Genomic DNA, 21,504 nt, shown 5'->3' with positions numbered 1-21,504 from the left:
GCCCACGGACTTTGGCCCCGCTGCCGGCGAACAGGCAGCGCCCTTAAAGCGCCAGAGCCCGGGGGGAGGAAGGCCGGGGGGTCCCGGGGGGGAAGCAGGCAGCAGCCGCACACACGTGCCTCCATCCACGGGTCCGTGCCGGTCCCTGTGCTCGAGGGCTGCCTTGAGAAACCACGCTAAGGGCTGCGGGGGAAGGATAAAACCACTCCAGAAGAGGCTTTGAAAGCTCGGGGACTGTTTGGTTTTTGGTTTTTTTTTCAGTTCGTTATGGAAACCTTAAGTACCTAAAAGAGCCAAGAGGAGACATCTCTTCAGCTCTGTAAGAGGAAGAGAGAAGGAGCAAAGCACATGAAAGCCAACACTTCATCCCTGCCCAGCTGTGCAGTGCTTAGTTGCCGACTGGGGTTAAACCAAGACAATAATGATTTGAACCTAGCAGAGAGCAGGAGCTTCAAGGTCTCTGCATCCAACTGGGAGCCCAGTGTTCCCCTGACCTCCTCCTCTCATGCTCTCTGCTCAAAACATGAGCGTTTACCTCCCCGCCAGCGCAGGGAGAGACCTGGCTCAGCGGTCCAGAACCGGGCACACACTTAGAAGCTTCCATGGCGCTTAGCAGACCCCCAGCGCGGCCGCTCAACCTCGTCCCTCCCGCACAAAGCCTTCGCAAACCTGCCGCTGCGTCACGGCACTCTTTTGCCCTCTTGCTTCAGAGTCCGGGGGCTGAATTGGCCGCCCTGCACTTTGCCCTGGGCTTGTTCGTCGTTCCTCCGTGCGGGAGGAACTCGAACGCACCCCGCGTGCCTCGTCAGCACGGCGGCCGCGAGCAGGCTCGCCGCTGATGAGGAAAGGCTCGTTAGGCCGTGCCCGTTCAGCCTACGGCAAAGGGAGCGCACCTGGGAGCAAGGGGGGTTCAGTCCCCAGGGCTCGGTAACGAGATGTGGCTTCGCGGCTGAGAAACTCCCCACCAGCCCTACTTGTACAGGAGATGTACGAAAGGCAGTGTGACACCCCGTAAACAAAAAAAGTTGGGGTGAAACCAGGTAATCTGACTTGAAGCATTAACCTTCAGAGCTTCCCAAACCCCGAACCCCCTACAAGCGTCACTTTGGTCTCCCAGCTCTCGCAACAGCTGCTCGGGGCAAGCAAGCCCCGACCCCTTTGCCTCTCCCCAGCCAGGTGCTTTCATGGTGCCGCCGCCGTGCCACAATGCTCACCACGGGCACCTGGGCTCAGTCACACGCGTGTTCACGCCGGCCGGGCAGCCGGCACGGCGTTTGCACGGCGAGCACCGGGAATTTACTCTTTGATCTGCAAGAGTGCGACTTCGGTGACCTTCTGGACATGCCGCAGCAGCCGCCCGTTTGATTCGGTTTCTGAGGACTAAATCCCCGCTTTGTAGCTAACGATGGCACGGAGGAGGACCGCGCTAAGTGGCTCGCGGGGTTTCTGCAGAACCGACCCCTGCCTGCCGCTGCCCAGCACGGGGAATAGCGCGGGGCTTACAACGCCGTAAGAAAAAACCAGAGCAGAGCAAAGCACCTACTGATGAACACAGTTATCAAGAGAAGGGGCTCGGGAAGGCCGAGGCCACTGCGTCGAAATAAAGGACTATAACAACTTGCCAACGCGCCATCAACGAAGTACAGGGGCATCGCTGTAGCATCAGATTAAAGACCCGATCAGCAAGAGCAGCGAGCCTGCCCACGCACCCGGCCTCTAAGGCCACGCTGCCCCCGGGTCGCCGCCGGTGCCGAAAGGACGTCGTGCTACCGACACTTGGAATAGAGACTGAAAATGCCTCCGCTCTCCCAGCTGCCTCCCCGCAAGCCCCCACTTCTACAGAAAAGCCCGCAGTGAAACGGGCAGCCCGGCTTCAGCCCCGTGCTGCTCTGGGCCCGGGTAACTCGGGACAAGCAGCTCCGCAGCCCGGGCTTGTGCCAGCCGGGAACCAAGAGCGAGTGGCGCTGCCACCACAGGGAGAAACCGAAGGGACGGGTGTCCAACTCACCGGGAAAGGGCAGCTGTCACAGCCACCTCAATCATCTGAGCAGAAGCTTGGCCCTGCTGGAGACCCGCCGGGTTTCCCAACCTGCCACGCTTACTGCCCGCGCCGATTAGCCATCCCAAGCACAGCATCCCCGCGCACTGTAGCGAGCACGCAACGCGCTGGCGCAGCACGCGCTGCAAGGTGCTCCCGGATTTTGACTTTCCTCACAATGAACCCCTACTGATTCTACTGTTTCGAATGCTTTCATTGAAAGCCAAGTCCTTGACTCTATGTTAAGAAAAGTTAACAAAGAGAACCACACACCAAGTATTCGGACTGAGGGAAAACAAATGCAAAAGAAACCAAACCAACCAACCTCACTTTGTTTTCTCCAAGATGCTTGGATGGAAAGGGATCTAGAGCAGTCTCTCGGCCTACGATAACCCACAGTAAGATCAAAAATTCAGTGATGAAAAACTAAGGAACAAATGAGTTTTATTTTATTTACAGACTGAAGGAAGAAAATTCATATTTGTAGACGGGTTTCTTATGACAACAAAATCCAAATGGCCTTTGACAAACTGTGTTTGAAGGCTTGGTTCTTCATCACCCCAATCCACAGAAAGCGGCAGCAAGTCCTTTGTTCGGCTAGGAAGCCGGGGGTGAACTTAGTGTTCGAGAAACCAAGAGGCCGTGGCCTCTGAAGCTGAACGAACTCGCCCTGCGCCCCTCACCCCTTGCAGCCATGCTCGACACCGATCCACACCCTGTCTTCCACGGGGCAGAGGTAAAGCCACCAGGCACTGGTTTTGCAATGTCAGTTGAAGGTCAGAGTATACCTTGAGCTTCGCGACAGCATCAGAACCCAGTTCTTCAGGGAACAACGGCCTGGCTGAACAACAGCTCCAAGGGCTGGGTCGGAGACAGCCCCTCGTTGTATTTGCAAATAAACAAACAGAAAACCCCCAGAGCAGCACAAGCTGCGTATCCGAACAACAGAGGCTCTGCCGTCACACACAAAACGCACTCCTTGCAACATGGCACCGAGCTAAACACAAATGGAGTCCCTGAACGATTCCTGTTGGTATCTTTGGTGCTTCCCTCCCGCTGTCAGCAGGGCACCGGGTGACGATCGCCGTCCTCCCCTGCTCCGTTCTCCTCTCCGCATACCACCCAGGCCTCGTCACGACACGGCTGTCATGACACTCGAGTGTGCAGTGAGTGGGCTTGCAGGCCTTTCTTCTGGGTGAAGGATGGTACTGGGACTTCAATAAGTTTTACAATATTAGCAAATAAGAGAATGATAATGCAGTTTCATAACATTTCACAGTAAAATTACAATTGTTTTCAAAATACATTGTCCCCAAAACATTCTCAGTAGTAAGGTCGTCGCGGATTGTTCTGTGGGGAATAACAAGAGAAAATTAATCAAAATTGCTGTCTTCACGGAACAATGAGCATCTGAGCTTAATTATCTGAAAAAGCCACTGAAACGTGACGTATCTGACAGTGAAACCTGAGGTTTCCAATCAAAAAACTACAAACGTAGCTTTCTAGGCGTGCTGAGCCGAACAGAGGCAAATGCAAGCTTACAAGCCTCTTGCAACCAGGAAAACAATTATTCAAAATAAACCATGGATTCACGGACAGCCCATCCCATCCCTGTCCTTTGTGCACAAGGCTTATACTTTGTATGTACAAGATAAAATTAAGAACAGGGGCTTTTGTATTCAAAAAAATCATTGCAAGGAAAACCGCGCATCCGTGGACGTTTTGGTAGCGATAATTTGATTCAGCATGAGAACAGAATCAAAGAGAAACTTTGACTGCATTCGCTCTCTTGGCTAAGCCCTAGAAACACTCCCGCCCTTACAAGATACCCACAGAAGCCTCTCTGGATTTGTCACTGTGCTCTGCTTTCGGGACCTCCTTACCAATGGATTTGGTCGGAAGCGGTAGGCGAGCATCATCCGTTTACGGAATGCCTCGTACTCATCATCCTCCTTGGTTAGCTCGGCGGGACGGTCAATGCCGAAACCAGCTCCATCCACAGCAGTAGTTCCCCTGTTTGGAAAGAGGGAACAAAGCCTCCGAGGTAAGCAGATGTGACAGATCGCCCTCCTCTTCACCAGAACTACCTGCTCGGAGCCCAGAGAACAAGCATCAGGGAGCACCGGGCGTCCTCACACAGAGCGCGCTGCATCAAGACAGACAGCTAATACCGAGCGGCTTATTGCATTTGCCACGTTTCTACGTTGCCCTTCCAAATGGATGACGCGTGCTATCGTTAGATGGAAGCAGTAGTGTCAACATATATTTTTTTAACCTTTTACAGCTGGAACAGAAATGCCGTCTACGCTTTGGATGCCTCCCTGCTGAACGGTGCTCTGACTGGCAACCTTTGGCAGCCGAAGGCGTTGATTTGTACCTCGCTGGTTGGAGGCACACAGGACTGTTAAACAACGTGCCTGACTCCCATTCCCTCACTCCAACAGAGTCCAAAAGCAGACGCAATTCCTTTCCATCTGCTGTAGCACCTTCTTATCCGCTCTAAGAACATCAGAGATGGTAGAGCCCAAGCAAATCACAACCCTTGTTCAGCCCTGTGATGGACAGAAACTGCCTTCCTCCTGTCGTTTGCAGGCCTTGCTGGTTTGATTACAGCGCTCTTTTATCACAGGAATTCTTTGAACCAATAAGCGCGTTGCCAGAGAGATCTTCTTGCCAAAGAGGAGCAGACGTGCTTTGTAGAGATACTTTCTATCGTGCAGTAAACAAACAACTGTTATTTCTAAAAGGATCTAATGCTAAAAAAATAATTCAGAGTATTTCCTATCCCCAATATTTGGTTTTGAAGTTCAGCGTATGTTACCGACAGATGATCCACCTAAAGAGAGACGCTCATCTATTTTTGGATAGAACCCACATAAAGCTTTATTATATACAAAGTGTGATCAAATCAGAAAACTTCTGTGCAAAGAGTGATGTCAAGACAGCTGCATGATCACACACAAAGCGCTCTGATCTGGGGCGAAACATCTTTCAAACACAGGCCTAGCAGCAGCAAGTACTGGTAATCGCCTTTCACCCGCAGCACGCCAGGGACCAGCTAGCAGGCACCGAAGGCGCTTCAGATGCAAAAGGCATATTCTTTAATACTTAAATAAATGTATGACTTTAAAGACATGACTTAATCCTCACGTGCCCTGGGAGAGGTGAGGTGCAGACAAGTATTATCTTCATTTTATAGATGGGGAAACTGGGGAGAAGGCACCTTTCAGAAGGATGCACTACGCAAACCGAGATCAGAATCTCTTGGCTCCGATCACACCTCCTGCCTGAGGTAAAGTACCAAAGCCAGGCCTTGGGGGGAGGGAACCCCAAAGAAATCAGAAACGATTTTTCTCCTTTGCTGCGAAGATCCCCTATTCTGTTCAAGTGATGAATTACAGCCACACTCATCGCAGCTGCTTCCAGTAGGCCAGGGTAGGAGCATCAATTATCAGCCCAAGAGGAAAGGACTAAATCAATAGCAGAACTCTGCTTACTTGCTGACTGGGTTTTTAATCCCCTGTCCATCCGAACCAAGTCCCTCGCCTTCCTTCCAGCCCATCTTCATTAGCATTTGATAACCTATGTTTTCCACAGTCAGTTTGAACTCTTTGTATTCAGAATAATCTGGCTCGCGTCCTTCCTGCAGAGACACAAAAGGTAGCGTTGGTTATTTTTTATACGCACCTGTCTTTGTGGGTTAGAGGAGGGGAAAACCAGCTTCAGCTACTCAAAGTTAGGATGGTTCTGGCAAACAATTAATAACTAGCACGATTTCTTGGGATTCCAGTTCTGCACCACCACAGAGAAGAAAATAGGTAAATGATAAAGCACTGCACAGCCCTATAACATAATCGGCAAAAAGCAGGGAACGTTACTGTGAGATTAAGCTGAGAAATATTTAGCTCCTGAATTTAAAGTTGCTCACTGGATCAAGCTTCAGATGCAGTTCTTATTTAAGCCAGGATCTCCAGGGAATGTCAGACCTCACGCTGGTTACATGAAAACATTACGAGGGATGCGCCAGCATCAAGACGTTCTACAGTTTAGGAAGAATTGGCAGGTATTGCTCTGCAATAAGCTTTTTGTAGGCTTTATATTTTCACTTTACTGTAATCATCTGGATAAAAATTCAAATTTTCCTTGCTTGGCATCAGCAACCACCTACCGAAACAGGAACAGCACACAAATGGCAGGTAGTCTGAGAGGCTTGTCTATAATTTCAGCTGACCCCCAAATACTCTCCCAATAGCCTGTTCTCTAATTTGCTACAGCCGTTTCTCTGCGAACAGCAAAAAACGAACCCCTTGTTTCCTCCAGAAGTAACAGAGCTCCCAGTGCGAGGGCAGAAGTACCTCAAGGCTGCAAGGTAGCCAACTGCTGTGACAGAGGGCTAAGCAGGCTTGAGGCCTTTCCCTCACTGCTACGGGACAAGTCTGAAGCATTGCCACCGCCCTGCGAAGTCTCTGCTATTTCACCTTCAATGCCTTGAACGTCTCCATGAATTTCTCCAGCTCGTCAGGCGGAAGAAAGTCTCCGATGAAATGTTTCCCTCTGCCCATCTGGGTCAGCTGCTCAGCCCACTCTGCCCAAGACACAGAGGAGAGAAAACAGCAATAACGCAGCGTTCTTTGACTTGGAATTTCAGAGGGTTTGTGAAGCATAAAGCCTCACAGCGACAGACGGTTCTTCTCTCCACTCAACAAGCAGGGAAGCCACAGCACAGACCAGTGACAAGTGACCCTGCAACTCCCACGCCAACACCACCATCTCGGACATCTCCCTCTGGAGGCCTTTGTACAACCGCAGAGCGAGTCGCCTGCACGGCAGCTCCCTACGCACCTCGCGTCTTGTCCATCTCCATGCGTCGAAGCTGGTGCTCCCACGTTCCCAGTTCGCTGTCCACCTCTTCATCGCTGTCATAGCCATGTTGGTGCTGCTGAATTGCCTTTTCCCACATCATCTGCATCTCCTGCATGGCTCGCTTGTGCTTCATGATCATATCGTACATCTGCTGCATCTAGGGGAAGAGACGCAACAGCACGCTCAATACGATAAGCAGTTCGCAGGCAGCCACAGAGGCACGCGGCGTCCTGCAGCAGAGCCCGCAGCTGCCCCAGCTGCCGTACAGAACACCGGTTGTGACAACTACAAATCCCAACAGGCAGTGCTGTCGCTTGATCTGATCCGCTCGCTTCTCGGATCAAACGGGAGCTTTATGCGCTGGTTCCTCCAGTAGAAGCACCTTGATATCAACACTGAGGACTGCTGCCCTCTGATCGTCCCCACGCAGCTTAACCATCACCCCCACGTTCTGGCAAAAGCCAATTCTGCTCTCATTCCCCCCAAGCTTGCAAGTATCCCCTCACCTTCTCCCCATTGCTGAAGCAATACATAACCAGCTGCAGATGTGACACAACAGACCTTATAGATTTGGGGTTTTAGTTTGGCAGGACAGCAATTGGCTGGCTTAATTCATTTTCCCCAAAGTCCTCTAATATTTCTGCTGACTGCAGCATCACATGATTCTTAAGCATTCAGCACAAATCGTAGAGATTTATTTGTGGGCCGCTGGGAAAGTTTCTTTGCTATCTTCACCTCCATTTTCCCATCTAACCCAGCCATGCTGCAATGCAATATGAATTTGGAAATCACTTCAGGGCATTACCTCCTGCTGCTCCTTCAGCTGTTTCTTCTGGGCTTCGGAGAGCTCCGTCACACCCACCAAACCAACCGGCTTCCCTTTTTCATAACCAAGACCCTTGAGGTCCTGAACTGTAATAAGCACACATTAAAAAGACTTTCAAAAATCTGAGACAGCTGTTGAGACCAGCGAAACCACATCTCAAGATCCCCACATGAAGTTTTACGCTCATCTCCTAGTTCCAGCACTGACGCACTTAACTGAAGAACAACCGCAACAAAGTTCTTAACGACTGAAAAACCACAGGAGCAGGAAAGCCACCAGGTTGCACCTCCGTCACCAGCCAGCTCAGAGCATTCCCTGCCCGTATCGCATTAGCAGACCCGCAAACTGCATCTCCCATCCTAGGTCACACTGCACGGCAATCTACTACGCCGTGCCTTAAAAATCATTCCTCCTTAAGATTAATTCCCCTCCTAAGGCTTCCTCATGAACCCCAGCCACGGCACAGAGCGATACTTAATTATTCAGAATTGAGTCACAAGCAGATCTGAGCCTGTCAGCATATTGTCCAATCTGCGCACGTAAGTGTCTGCTGATTACTATGTAAACAGCAACTTCATTCAAAATGAAAAGCAAATGACCACATTAGAATAAAGACATGAGCATTATGCTGCTTTTGGAAGTTGCCGTTCCCCAAGGAGATTTTAGTTTCTAATCTCCAGGCTCAAGAGCAGCATTGCCAGGGACGTTGCCCCTGCTTTCAAAGAGGGGGCATTTTAAGTCTCTGCTTGACAATCCCATTGATGTATCCTCCTTTTTCTGCAGCATCCCCTCTTGGAAGCTCCTCCTTTGGAATGATTTTTGCTGTTGTATCAGATAAGCCCTGAAATTAGACGTTAACATTATCTGGGCAGAGCACCTACTGATTTAAAATGACCATATGGCACTTGGAGTGCAAAGGGCAAGTTAAAGGAAAGAGAGAGGGGGAAAAAGAAGGAAGCCTATTTGTAATTGCTGCACCATGGAAGTAATAGAAACACTGCTGGGGCTGCAAAAAAGAGATTTACAATGGAGATTGCCTTGCAAACTTGGTTCCTATATATCTAGCAGGGCTGGCAGCTCCCCTCTAAAGCACCTCAGAGTTAAGAACCCAACAGTTAAATATTTAAGGGATTAAAAGAAGACACACAACGGCACTTGAAAGTGCGTTGCATTTTTCAATACAAGGAAAAGGATTTCTTCCTAATGACTGCAAAAACCTCCATTTGAATGTAAGTCCAGGCTACAGTTAAGTGATGCTTCATTAATTATTCATTATCTATTAATTATGAAGCCCGATAATAATAGGATCATTGTTCATGACACCAAATGTCTACACAGCATGCTAATTAGGCCCCAGGGGTCGTCTTCTCCCTTCCTCTTATTCGCACTCAGGGCAATTGATCTGAGCACTCTTATCTCCCCTCCCTTCCCGCATGCTTTTGGCTGAGCACTCCAGGATTGAAAAGTGGCTTCCTTAACTCCAGCCTCCCAAGGAGAACATGAAACAGCGCATCCACCCTCCCTCACACAGCTACAGCCTCTGCACATTTGCACCAGCGCCGGGAGTCAACTCTGCAGGAAGAGTTATGTAAAACACTGCAAGAGGTTTTCCACGAGGAGGGAAGCGAGAAGCCGTGCTACGCTGGGCTTGGTGCTAGGATACGCACCCTCAGCTCCCAAGAAATAAGAAAAAATAGAAAAATAAACCTATCTATTATTGATAAACAGCCCAATTTCTGTCTCGGAGAGCACCGAGATTTGGAAACAGTTTTAATGAAGGCACTACACCTACTCCACGTAAAGAAGAATCTGGCCCCAAATGTTACGTGAGACTGGGGCACTCCAGCATCAGCCCTAGTCAAAGATTCACCTCCTGTCTCAGGGCATGGGAAAGCTTTCTCCGAATGCATCGAGGAAGACTCTCTGCCCTTCACAGAGGTCAGCAGCTCTTTGGCTTAGTTCTGAATTGCATAAACACTCAGGCTAAGAGCCAGGCATGGCTCTAGAGGCCCCGCGAGCTGGTGGCTTGCCAGCATATATAACCACCTTAAAGGAGAAAGGTGAGACTGTAGCATCTTCTTTTACTTCCCAGAAAGCAGATGCCACTGCTCCTTCTTGTGCTAAAACTACATCTGGCTTGTCTGACTGCTCTGGTACCTTGCAGACTTTATGCTGAGAGCTGCTGAAAGACTCACTGCAGAAATTTAGCTCTGGGGGATAATTTGGTAGTCTTGGCCCAAAGTATCTCAATACAGGCAAAGTTGACAGAAAAAGCGAAGCTCCATCCCAAGTCCACATCTGAAGACAGAAAAGTCTATTCATAAATAAGATCGGTCAATGAATTTGCATAAAAATAGATAAGATTTGTAAGTTCCTCACACTGGTGTACACCAGGCAAACGCTATGCGAAAGATAAGGAGTTGCTTCTCAGCCTCATGTTCAGCAGGCCTGGGAAAAATACATTTTTTTTTTTTCCTCGAATGACATCAGCTTTGCCTACAGGGTTAATGGTGCAGTCTATCTGCAGCATTGGCAGAAGGCTACCTGAAGGTTTATCCCTTTCCCACATGCCCGAAGAAGAGCTTGTTAGAAGAGAAGTGAATGTCCTTTAAGGACAGCAGGAGAAATCCCAACACAGAAGTGCCTGATTTTTTGCTTCATAGTCTGAAGATCTTACTCAATTAAAACTAATCAGACCCAAACCAATCCAATATTAGGTTTCAGAAAATTCTAATGACAGGCTGTAATTTCCCATTAGTCCACAGAGTTCACTAATCACAGTATCTCTGGTCTGTTCAGCTTTTCAGATGTATTAGTCCCTCCAGTATGTATGCAGTTAAGTGTTGCAATACCAATACATTTAAGAGGAGCCTTGTGATACTGATTTATTACTAAGAGTAGATAGGAAAAGAATCAGAACAGTCCTCCACTAAATCCAAAACAATTGCTAAGGATAAAGGACTAAGACGTAGCTATTTCAATACCAAAGCATACTGTGCAACTCTAACCTTCCAGAGGGCCAGGGGTGTAATTTGGAATTCTCTTCACCTGTCAGGTTGAAGATGTTAATTCTAAAAAGGGATTAGTCCATCTGAACAGATAAAAAAAAAATCCTTCCCCCTGCAGAGCATTAACAGCGCATTAACGGTTGATTTGTTATGCCTGGCAAATTGTTTGCTGTCCTTTTCTTCTACTTGACACAAAGCCCTGCAGAAAGTGAGCATGAAGGCAACGAGCATGTTCCTGTCTAATTAAGGGGAGGCGAGGAGAGCCAGGGGAGATTTCAGCAGGAAGCATGCTGGAACGAGCACACGGATACCCTTGCAGCCCCCCCACTGCAGCAGGAGGTATTAAGACGGAACCTGATGCTTGTTTTGATAGCGCCTGCCCAGCTTCATCATCGAAGCTTCATTACCGTCTGCAAGAAAACCAAATTACTCTAGAGGTACAAAATCAGGAAAGACTTTTGCATCTGATTTCTGCCTTACTATGAGCAGCAATTCAAGGTCAAACGAATAAACCATCCAGGTTTGTATCTTGTCCTGTACATACGAGATGTATAGCCAAGACTGCTGTATAGGGCTGTGATCAGAAGACAGAATTACACAGGAACTTCTCTTCATCTACATTTGAAGTGCTCGATTAGGAGATAGAGTCCTTCCTTCCTGACCTCCACAGAATCAAGACGCCACATCATATACAGCCACCCCTACATCTTACCCACGCCTAACAATCAAAGCTATTAATGGCTGAGCAATTATCTCCTCTAAAACCCAGCCAAAGCAGAAGACCCACCGACTTGCTGGAGCAATGAATTGTACAGGATGACCATATGTTGATAATTATCTGTGGTATCACCCTGCAGCTCAGAAAATTATAGCTTGTTTTCTATTACTTGTTTTCTATTACTTGTCCCACTTCATCCGTTCTGCTATTGCTTTTTGAGAAAGGTCCTTATGGAGACAGGTACTTATTACTCTTCCCGTGACTTCAGCCTCATACTATTAATTCTCTCAGTTTGCCAACACCAACTGCCTTGTGTCTTCTCTTTCTCCTTTTCACATCCTTTCCGCACACCACACTAATTGGGCACAGGATTCAAAGATGCCATCTTAAATGTCTGCATTCACCTGTTGTCCTTGAGTGACTCAATTTTTGTACGCATCTCTAACTGCCTGCCTAATTACCTATCTGCACATGCACAGATGAACAACCTCCAAGAGCTCACTAGAAGTGCCTCGACTGGAGGAATTATCTTCCAACACTCGAAGAGAGCTGCACCCCCTGAGCGAACTTGGCAGGTGAAGTAACAGGAGCACGAACCTCAACGCTGGGTGAGGACTGTGAACCCCGTCTGCAATCAAATGAACTGAAATGGGAATAAATTGGAACTGGAAGTTATACTTGCGTTCGCCAGCACTTGGGGAACAGCTATTCCCATTTCACCTTCTGATCAGAGTGAGATGGAAGCGCTGCCCAGGGATTTTATCCTACCATGGGGAATAAGCACAATTCAGCCTTTGATATTTGTTTTCTGACAGACTCTCTTCCTGAAGTGAAATAGCCCTAAATAGTGTAGAGGCTGAGGCTGTAATGAGCTATAGCACAGCAGGGGTTTTAGAGATAGCTGGAGAACGATCAGATCCAGTCCCTGGTGTCAGTGAGATAAAGTGGTTTATCTGGGTTTCCACACAGGGGAGAGTCAGCTGCTAGACCCAGCTGAAAGATAGGGGGCTGGCAACCAAGGAGATTACAACAAGAGATAAGGCTCACTGGGTTTTCTGTTTACAAAGCCAGCTGTACTAAGGCAGAATGCACTCCCCAGGAAAAACAGTTATTCAACACAACATACAGACCCACTAACCTGAAAGAGGGGAGGGAGAATCCAGCTGCTGGACAAGCTGCGGGAGCGGCAATTCAACCTTGTCCTCCTCTGGCCCCCACCTGCTCTTCCGCTTCTTTTTAGTAGTGCCTGTAGCAGTAGCTGTAGTTGTTGTTGTTGTTGCAGCAGTAGTTGTAGCTGTCTGATCAGGTGGAGTTGTAGATGATGATGGTGAAGGGGAGGGCAAGGGCGAGGGCACGGGCAAGGGCAAAGGCAAAGGCGAGGGAACGGGCAAGGGCAAAGGTGCGGGGACGGGCAAGGGCAAAGGCGAGAGAACGGGCAAGGGCAAAGGCAAAGGTGAGGGCAAGGGCAAAGGCAAAGACGATAAGCACAAAGGTGATGGTGATGCCTCGGGACTGGTCTTCCTTTTCAGACTGGACTCTGCAGGCAAGGGGGCACACGCAGTGCTGGTTTTGGCCTTACGGAACTCCTCCAGTTTCTGCCGGTAATACTTGTAGCCTTTGCTGTTTGGCTCATATAAAAACCTATGAAGAAAAAAAAAAAAGTAAGTTTAGATGTAACAGTCATATGCAGGGGCTGGATATAGCACAGCTTGGTCAGGGCTTTTCTTTCCTGCAATGCTCTTGCACAACCAGCCTTCCCACACACTTCCTTGCTCTCCAGCACCATCCTGCGTGTATGTGCGTGCAATGCAGGGCTCCGCGTGCTCTTGCAAGAAGGTGAGCTGCAAGCCTTTGGGATCAGGAAGCGTATTTCCTATTCATGAGCAAGCCACAGCTATTTTTCGTGCCAAATAAACACGCAGCACTGAAAAGGATCACGTTCCATTTGTGGAAACGCAAGGTCCTCCCCCAGAATTCACCTGCCTTCCAGAACACATCTGGAAAAAGCTGCAAGGGCTCCAGAACACATCGGGTTTCAGTTCACAGAAGAAAACAAACATTCAGGTCTTATCAACAGGATTGCCAAACCACTGCCTAAAGAAACTGCTCCCGAGTCTCTGTTCGAGCTAGAAGTGTTGACATTACCAGTCTGCTTAATTACACCATGACTCCTCCTTCTGTTCCCTCATACGCAAAAAACCATTGCTTTATTTGCTACCCCTTCCAGAAATAGGCATCTCTGACCTTTTGGGTAAAATAAAACTCCTTAGTCTTTGTGGGAAGAACACGAACAATTCTCAATCTAGCAGCTACGCAAGGAAAAAAAAAAAAAATCAATACAGTCACGTTTGTTACAAACACGTTAGCTTTTTGGGCTCCCTCCAGTTTAAATACTTCACACAGAAAACTTGTCTATTCCTAACTCCTCTACAATCTTCCCTTTTTAGATGACCAGTTTAATACTTGATATAACCTCTCCTCGGGATAGCACCTGCTCCCACAAGAAAACGTAAGAGATGACAGGCCTTTCCCACCTGCCGCTGCACAACAAGCACAGGCAAACACAAACAGCTCTCTGACGTATTTTAAAATTCACTAGAAGTGGTCCTGCATCCCTCTATTTGAATAACAGCACTAAGGATTGCTTCAGGACCAAGCAGAGGGCAGGATGGGGCCCTCCTGGTGGCAAACCTGACAAAATCCTAACAAAGCAGAGGGCGTTTAACTCGACCCTGCTCAGGTGGGATCACAGCGGGGCTTTAAAGTAAATAATGAAACAGCTCAGGTATTAGCACATCTGTCTAATGCAATTCACAACGCAAGGGGAGTACCCCAGAGGGCCAGAAGGTAGCCAATAAAATGCCAAAATATCGGCAACAAAATAAGGCCTGTTGAGCCCCACTTCACTTCCAGAGAACACACCAAATTGTTTGTAAGAGCAGAAAAACGAAACACGGATGAGACCAAAGGGAGGCATTAAACAGCTGTCAGTGAGCACTGAAGCGAGCATCTGAAAGGCTGGAAAAGATATTCTAAAGGAGGACCTAACGGTGAAGGAATGCTACCCGTACGTTCATGAAGATGCTGTGCAAAGAGCAACCCAGGAAATTAATTGGACAACAGCGGTGTGAGCGGTGGACGGGGGCCCACACCGAAACACGGCCATATACAGAAAAGTACGAAGGTCAGAATTATACCAGTACATCGCAACAGAAAGCGGGTGAGGAGGGGTGGAAGTCGCAAATTTATCTGGGGGAAAGCAAATCGATTTCTCTCTCTCTGTGCCTTGCTTTAAACTGTAAAGCTTGAGAATGTAAACATATCCGTGCTATCTAAGTGCACTGTTCTTGTAACCTCAGACTTATCACAAGCTTGTCTATTGTTTTCCCTTAAAAGAAAAAAAAAGACCCATCCAAGCCCCCCACATTCCACTCAGCAGCAGGGTTCTTCCCTCACCTGAAAGCATGGTTCTCTCGGTTGTTCTGCAAGGCAATAGCTTCCACCTCGGGACCCCCGTCTGCTATGAACCTGGCCAGTTTCTCAGCAGAGTTCTTTGTCTCTTCGTCGTCTGGGGGTGAAACTTTAAGCAGGCTGTCAGTACTGGGCCCAACTCACACAAGCAACAGTCAAAGCCTATCTGTTCTAAGAACCCCAAGAGCAGAATAAGGGCAAAAGGTCGAGTTTAATTTTTAGAAATATTACACATAAACAGTCATAGAGTTTATATCACAAAAACATGATATTGCATAAGGTTGTACAACAACTTTGTAACCGGAGGAGCACCCATTCACACCCCAGCTTCCTCTGTGCCAGGAGCCAGATGAGAGCAGATTAACAGACAAACCAGCTTTTGTCTTCAAAGATGGACACTTGTTTCTCTCTACTGCAGAGGAAGTCTGTTTCTTCCTCCTGTCAGGCACTTTTCCTTAGGGTTACACCTCGGCACTCGCAATTATCTCTAGTTAAAGACTTTGCCGCTGTCGTCCCCAGGAGCAAGGGGAAGGCCTTAGAAAAAGTGGCCAACTAATACCGCACCGTAATCCCACTTGTACCGACTGCCACTACACATCTGCTGGCCGCTTTAGGGGAGGGTTGTAGGACAGAGGAAATTCTCCCTGGAACAGCCCCAGTCCTCACCTGGAAGAGGTGGCTACTGCAGCCTTAGTCCAAAGGCAGAGAGAAGGCTCTGATCATTAATATTTCAAGCATATTTGATGTTTATAAGGAGCCAGGCAAATACGTTATTTAGCCACGACAGCCTTATATGACATTTGCTACCTGCACAGTACCAGTGCCAGTACTCCAGTGTGCTGGCACAGGACCAGGAGGCAGAAGACATGATTATAAGCCATGGACAAGTCATAACCTTTCCTTGCTTCAATATTCCACACCTGTAAAGTATGGATAATACCGCTTAGCTTCCAAACTGTTGTATCAGTTAGTTGATATTGGTAACAAGCTCTTTCAGCCTACAGTCTATTAAACCATGATTTGTTTGAGCTGTTAACTCATCAGCGTGACAGCTAAATTACATTAACGCTCCTTTCCACAGCAAAGGAAGCTGACACAGAGAGGCTGAGTGATTCGCCAAGGCCACACAGCAGGCCCGAAACAGAGGCTGGACCAGAAGCGATAAATGCCTGGCCTGCAGACCACACTTCACCCACTAAATAATTTCTGTCTCTTAACACAGTTAACCAGATTCCACTGCTCACACCACCTGTCTGCTGGCAGATCACCCACTTCTGCTGTTTTCCCACCTGAAAACACGGCCCCTGACTTGCAAGGATTTATGTCCCAAGCAGAAAATAAAAGCTTCAGTTAGGGAAATGGCAGCAGAAATGGTGATTGTGTTCAACAAATCAACCAACCATTTTCATTGATAACAAACCAAATAAGAACGTCTAAGAAAAAGTACTTCTCCCAAATGCATTTTCAGGGCTAAAACACTTGCCAGAACGCACACGATGGAGAATGATTTTAGTTCGCTTTGTTAAGGATTTTGGAGAAATACAAGGAAAATCTCTTTCAAGAGCCCTTTACACAGCGCATGGTATAGCATGCTACGGGCTTGGGAAACAACCGTTTTGGCACAAGAGTTCGCTGCCATCACGGTGAGGTTTCATCACCATCTCCTTCCATTTTGAAATTTTATTTACAGGCAGCAGATTGACAGCCAAATATCCACTCCAACTGTTTCCAGAACAGACCTAACAAGCAGTTACAGAGAGAGTGAAGAAGTCAAATTTAACTTAGGCAATTTATATTCTCCAGATCCCGGTCTGAATTACCTTTCTGAGAAGAGGATGCCTGAGAACTTTGATTCTCTTTTCTTATCTCTGCCACTTTCTTTCTGTAGTAAAGGAATTCTCTGCTGTTCTTATCATGCAAAAACCTAGGGTGGAGACGGAGGAAAAAAGGGCAAAAATTATGCATCAGCAACAACTACACACGAACATTGATACTTCGGGATATAAATAGTTCAAAACCAAAAAATACAAAACAGATAAATTACTCAGAATGCCCTTAAAATGTGGATTACAAAGTCTTTAGCATGTATAAATACACATAGCTTTAATCTAAGGACTTGCATCCAAATTTTTTTTGTGTCACTTGAAGGGAAATAAATAATGACGTCCTCTGATATAGGAGGGAATCCTCTGTCCACAGCCAGACAGCGCATCAGCGGCGGAGGAGACGGAACCAGCCCCGAGATCGAGCCCAGTATCCCCGTACAGGCAGCCAGACCTCCCATGCTGTATTCCTAACTCTAGCTCATCTGCCTCTCGGCACCAGCACAGTATCACTTTCTGCCTCAGCTTCCCCAGCTATAAAACAATTACTTGCAACAAAGCTCAAATCCACCAAACGATAATTAAACCAAACACATCCACGAGGACTATATACACAAGGCTGATATTTCTCTCCTACAAAGAGACAGCGTTCTGCTTTGGAAGACAAGAGTTAGCACCACACTTACGAAAAAGCTGGGTTATCCTTGTAGTCTTCCATAGCGACCTTCTCTAATTCTGGTCCCCCTTCAGCCACGAACCTAGCCAGCTTTTCCACCACTTGTCGGGTCTCCGCATCCTCTGGGGGTAAAACTTTAAGCAGGCTGTCAGTACTGGGGTTCAACTCACACACCAAACAGGCAACAGGTACATTACTTCTAAGAACCACGGCGGCAGACAAAAGTAGAACGGGAATGGGAAGAAAAAGGATGAAATGGGGTATCCAGTCTTACACAGCTGTACAAATTACAATCCCTAGGTTACTGTCAGCCTCTGCACTCCCCTAGTAGGAAGATAATGTTTTTTTTCTAGATTTTTCCTACAAGAAGAAGCCCAAGATTTGGATCACCACAGTTGAGGGTGCAACTTCAATTGCAACATAATTTGCTTCTGACAATTCTACTCCATACAAAACACAATGGGGAGGAACAGGAATTTGCTTTTAACAACCACATTACTCACTAAAGAGTACAGATTCCAGTTCCCAAGACATCACTCTGTACCCAGACAGCAGAGACAGATTGTGTAGCCAGAGCCCATAGTTCTTCCTACTGGCATATGCCCATGTCTCAACCCTCGCTTGGAGGGAATCCCACCAGAGATAAGAGGAGAGCTCAGTCTCCAAGAAACTGTATTTTGGCTTCTGTGCCAAGAAAGGAACCCACTAACACTGACAGTGATTACAGAGCCGATGCAGGACACATTGGACGGCAACTAAACACAGGCATTTGTCTAGACAACAGCATTTTGGGTAGGGCGCTGAACAGAGAGCACACAGGAGCAGAGCTGTCCAGACTGAGCTAGGCTAGATTCAAGCCCACAATCTTGAAATTAAGGGTCCATACTGTCTCTGCTCTCTGCAGCCAGTGGCGATTTCCCACATTCCTGCAGTGCATTTCACGCTTAAGTTCAGAATTTCTAAGATTATGCTTTTATAAATCCCACCAAAAATAGCCAGACATGGTTTTGTAAACATACAATGAAATAAATTATGACACAAAGCTTAGTGTGATTTATTTACCAACTCCAATCTAATTTTATACTTGATTAATACGCACGCATGAAATTCAGATTATTAAGCAAATCTGCCTTCCGGCCTAGATTATCCAGAGAAACTTGGTAATTTAAGTGCTGCAATATTCTTCATTGGTTTTCTGTCCTACTTAAAGCAGCCAGGGCCTAGAGGTGAGATTTTTCTAATGAAACTTTGAAAAGAGGCAGGAAGTTTGATTTTACCTGGTCATAGTTCCGTGCCTTACATCTAATCTTTATTAACACATACAACTTTTTACTCTACACAGCCACACCCAAACTGAGGACTTTTCATCTTCTATCATTTAAAAAAATGAAAATTCCATTTTAAATACAAGCATTATATCTATATGTGTTCTAGAGAACTCAGCATAAGCCTTAACAGATTTCAACTGTACAAAAGCAGAATTATTATCATTAGTAAACAATCAAGCTCCATTAAGAGCAGAAGATATTTCTTCTCTAAACATTATTTTTCACACAGACTTACAGACTGGTCAAGCACTTGCCTTGATAACTCAGAGAAAATAAATCTTCTAGGCACAAAACAGACCCAATCCAACTATGGCGAGTGACCCATCTCCCACACCAAGTTCGGGCTGGATAAGTAATATCTAACAGCATTCCGTCCCCAGCTTTTCTGCTGAAGCTGGCTTTGGAGGAGGCCACCAGCATTAACTGGTGTCATTTATATTCCATAAGTCTGCACGCAAGAACTGTGCTAAGAATACCGATTCACAGCATAAGGGAAAAAAACCCCACCCCTCTACAGGGGCAAAGATCCTCCTGTCGCTAGGGTAAGCGAACCTGCACCCCAAAACAAACAGTGTAGTACAAGGCGTCATTTACCTTTAATTTCCAACCACTGCTCATAGTCTTCCTCCTCATCTTCATCTGGCGACTGAAACACACTGAGGCGGTTAACGACTGGGGTCTGTTTGGAATGGGAGTAGTTCTTCGCTTGGTGGAGCATGCTGCTCAGGACCTGACCGGGGCGCTTCCCAAACAGCATAGGTTTCTTCCCAACATTTGATGCAGAAGTGTTTGCCGAGTTATTAGTAGAACTTGGGGGAGGTTCTTAGAAAAGAATGAGGGGAAAATAATTCCTGTGCATCCTTACTGTTTTAATCTCAGAAGGTTACAAATAACAACTCAGGCAGTAATACAGCTGCGATAGGCCATTACTTTCAGAGTAAGTTAAAGACACCGGCTGGTAAAAGCTGCATAACTAAACGAAAACTGTGATGATTTTTACGAAGTGAAATTCAAGCTAGACGAGAGATGCTTGATTTACAGCACCTATAGAGGGAAAGAGGGCAAACCTCCCTGTCACATCTCAAAGAAAGACCTTAATCCAAATTTAAAGGGGTCATCATTGCTTTAGAACTTACTCGTACTGGTAACAGCTCATAGCAGGATTTCTAAAGTGAACATACATGGAGGCAGCTCACACAAAGCTGGTATCACCAGGAGAAGGAAGGCCTCCTGTTGCTCAGAAGTCGACCTACCAGTACTTGACTTTTCCTTCTGCAGCTTGAGAAACTGCTGGAGGAAACTGCCATCATTAACAAACTTGTTGGAAACACAGGCTTCATTGTCAGTACCGTCATCTCTGAATAGAAAAAGAAAAGTAGGTGATGGTACTCATCATCCTCCCCAGCCCCCCTCACGCATTTATTTTGAGCAGAAAACAAGACAAGTGCCAGTGACTACTAATCTCTCTCATCTAACCTTGAAAAAAACACGTAGCTTTTCAAAAGCACACGAACAATTCAGCTCGCCGCTTGCAGCATTTACCCAGGCTCTCCACCTGCCTTGTTTACGCCGCCACTGAAAAAGGATTTCTACTTGCTCTGTTTCGCTACCCTGCTTCCGAGAACCCCAGGCAAGCATTTAACTGGAGAACTGTGCTAAGTCTTAGGAGTTGCGATTATAAGAAAGATAACAAACAGGAAGCAGAAGGAAAGCGTAATAGTACCCTGTTAAAAATACGATTGCTGTCAGCACGCATCTATTCTTGCTAGCACCTGGAAAATCTGGCTGTACGTCAATTAAAGTGCAAGTATCTTATTCTAGCAGTTTCTCAAATATCGATTTCAACTTTCTCAGGATTTGCCTCCAAGCGCAAGAGCTCTGTAAAGCTCGCCTCTTCGGTTTCATTTGACAAACATGCCCGTTTTCTGCCAGCGAAGCTCCCATCTACCACCACCGTAATTCACACGTACTCTCCAAACAGAGGTAGCTGCTGTATGCTCAGGTAATTCTGTCTCGCTTGCTGTTCCAGTCTGGCCTCGATTTCTCTCTTTTTCTGCGCTATCAACTCCTCTTGGTGAAGAATATTCACGTTCGTCTTGGCCGATTTAGACTGCGCGACCCCAAACCACCGGCTGGCTTTTCCTACGGGAAAAGGGGGGGATGAAAATGAAGTCTGCGGCGTTCGGGGCCTTCCCCAGCCACCGCGCCGACCGGGGAGGCGATGCCGCGGCCCTGCCCCGGGCACGCACAAGCCCCCCCGGCGCCTCCGCGGGCGGGTCGCTGCCCACACAGCGGCGAGGAGGCCGCCAAGCCCCGTGCGCCGCCGCCCCCGCGCTGCAGCCGGCTGCCAGGCCGCAGGGCCGGGGGGGGTGAACCGGGGAGGGGCGGCGGCGGGCCGGGGGCGGCGGGGCAGCGGCCGGGGGCTCGGCGGGACCGGCCGTACCTGGCGCATCCCTGGGGTTGTCCATTTTGGAGCTTCCGTCCCACGATGCACCGCGGCCGACGGGGCGGGCGGCGTCAGGCGGCTCTGCCGCAAAGGCCTCTGGGAGATGTAGTCCCGCCGAGGCCTCCGCCTCCCTCCCCGCGCCTCCCGCGGCAGCGAGGCCGAGCAGAGGGCTGAACCGGCTCGCTGCGGACAGCGGCGCCGCCGCCACGCTCCTTCCCCGGCTCCCCGACACAGCCCGACGGCAGCAGCCGGTCGGACTACAACTCCCATGAGGCAGCGCGCGTTCCGCCATTTCCCATCAGCGCCT

The 21,504-nt window shown here is 47.9% G+C and overlaps 1 protein-coding gene across 4 annotated transcripts; it reads right to left on the bottom strand.

The window, feature by feature from the left end:
- Positions 1 to 2,465: 2,465 nt before the first annotated feature.
- On the bottom strand, positions 2,466 to 21,388 carry SUGP1 (SURP and G-patch domain containing 1). Of its 4 annotated transcripts, XM_087769239.1 has the most exons (14): positions 21,195 to 21,379; positions 20,722 to 20,893; positions 20,005 to 20,108; positions 19,346 to 19,573; positions 17,434 to 17,557; positions 16,745 to 16,848; positions 14,910 to 15,033; positions 12,592 to 13,094; positions 7,707 to 7,813; positions 6,881 to 7,058; positions 6,517 to 6,623; positions 5,536 to 5,681; positions 3,922 to 4,051; positions 2,466 to 3,388 (listed from the first exon to the last, which is right to left on the bottom strand). In XM_087769239.1, exons 1-14 carry the CDS (start codon positions 21,217 to 21,219, stop codon positions 3,362 to 3,364), a joined length of 2,079 nt encoding a protein of 692 aa, XP_087625365.1. In that variant the 5' UTR covers positions 21,220 to 21,379; the 3' UTR covers positions 2,466 to 3,361. The 4 variants fall into 4 exon arrangements, 3 of the variants coding, with proteins under 3 accessions (XP_087625365.1, XP_087625364.1, XP_087625366.1); XM_087769238.1 differs by lacking the exons at positions 2,466 to 3,388; positions 3,922 to 4,051 and adding an exon at positions 4,058 to 4,747 and having other exon boundaries at positions 21,195 to 21,388; XM_087769240.1 differs by lacking the exons at positions 2,466 to 3,388; positions 3,922 to 4,051; positions 21,195 to 21,379 and adding an exon at positions 4,058 to 4,747 and having other exon boundaries at positions 19,888 to 20,108; positions 20,722 to 20,766.
- Positions 21,389 to 21,504: the final 116 nt, after the last annotated feature.

The sequence above is a fragment of the Nipponia nippon genome, unplaced genomic scaffold (genome assembly GCF_047370975.1).
Source record: "Nipponia nippon isolate SJK-2023a ecotype South Korea unplaced genomic scaffold, ASM4737097v1 scaffold_31, whole genome shotgun sequence".
NCBI lineage: Eukaryota > Metazoa > Chordata > Aves > Pelecaniformes > Threskiornithidae > Nipponia > Nipponia nippon.
The sequence above is the reverse complement of the archived record's forward strand: the minus strand, read 5'-3'. Positions and strand labels throughout refer to the sequence as shown.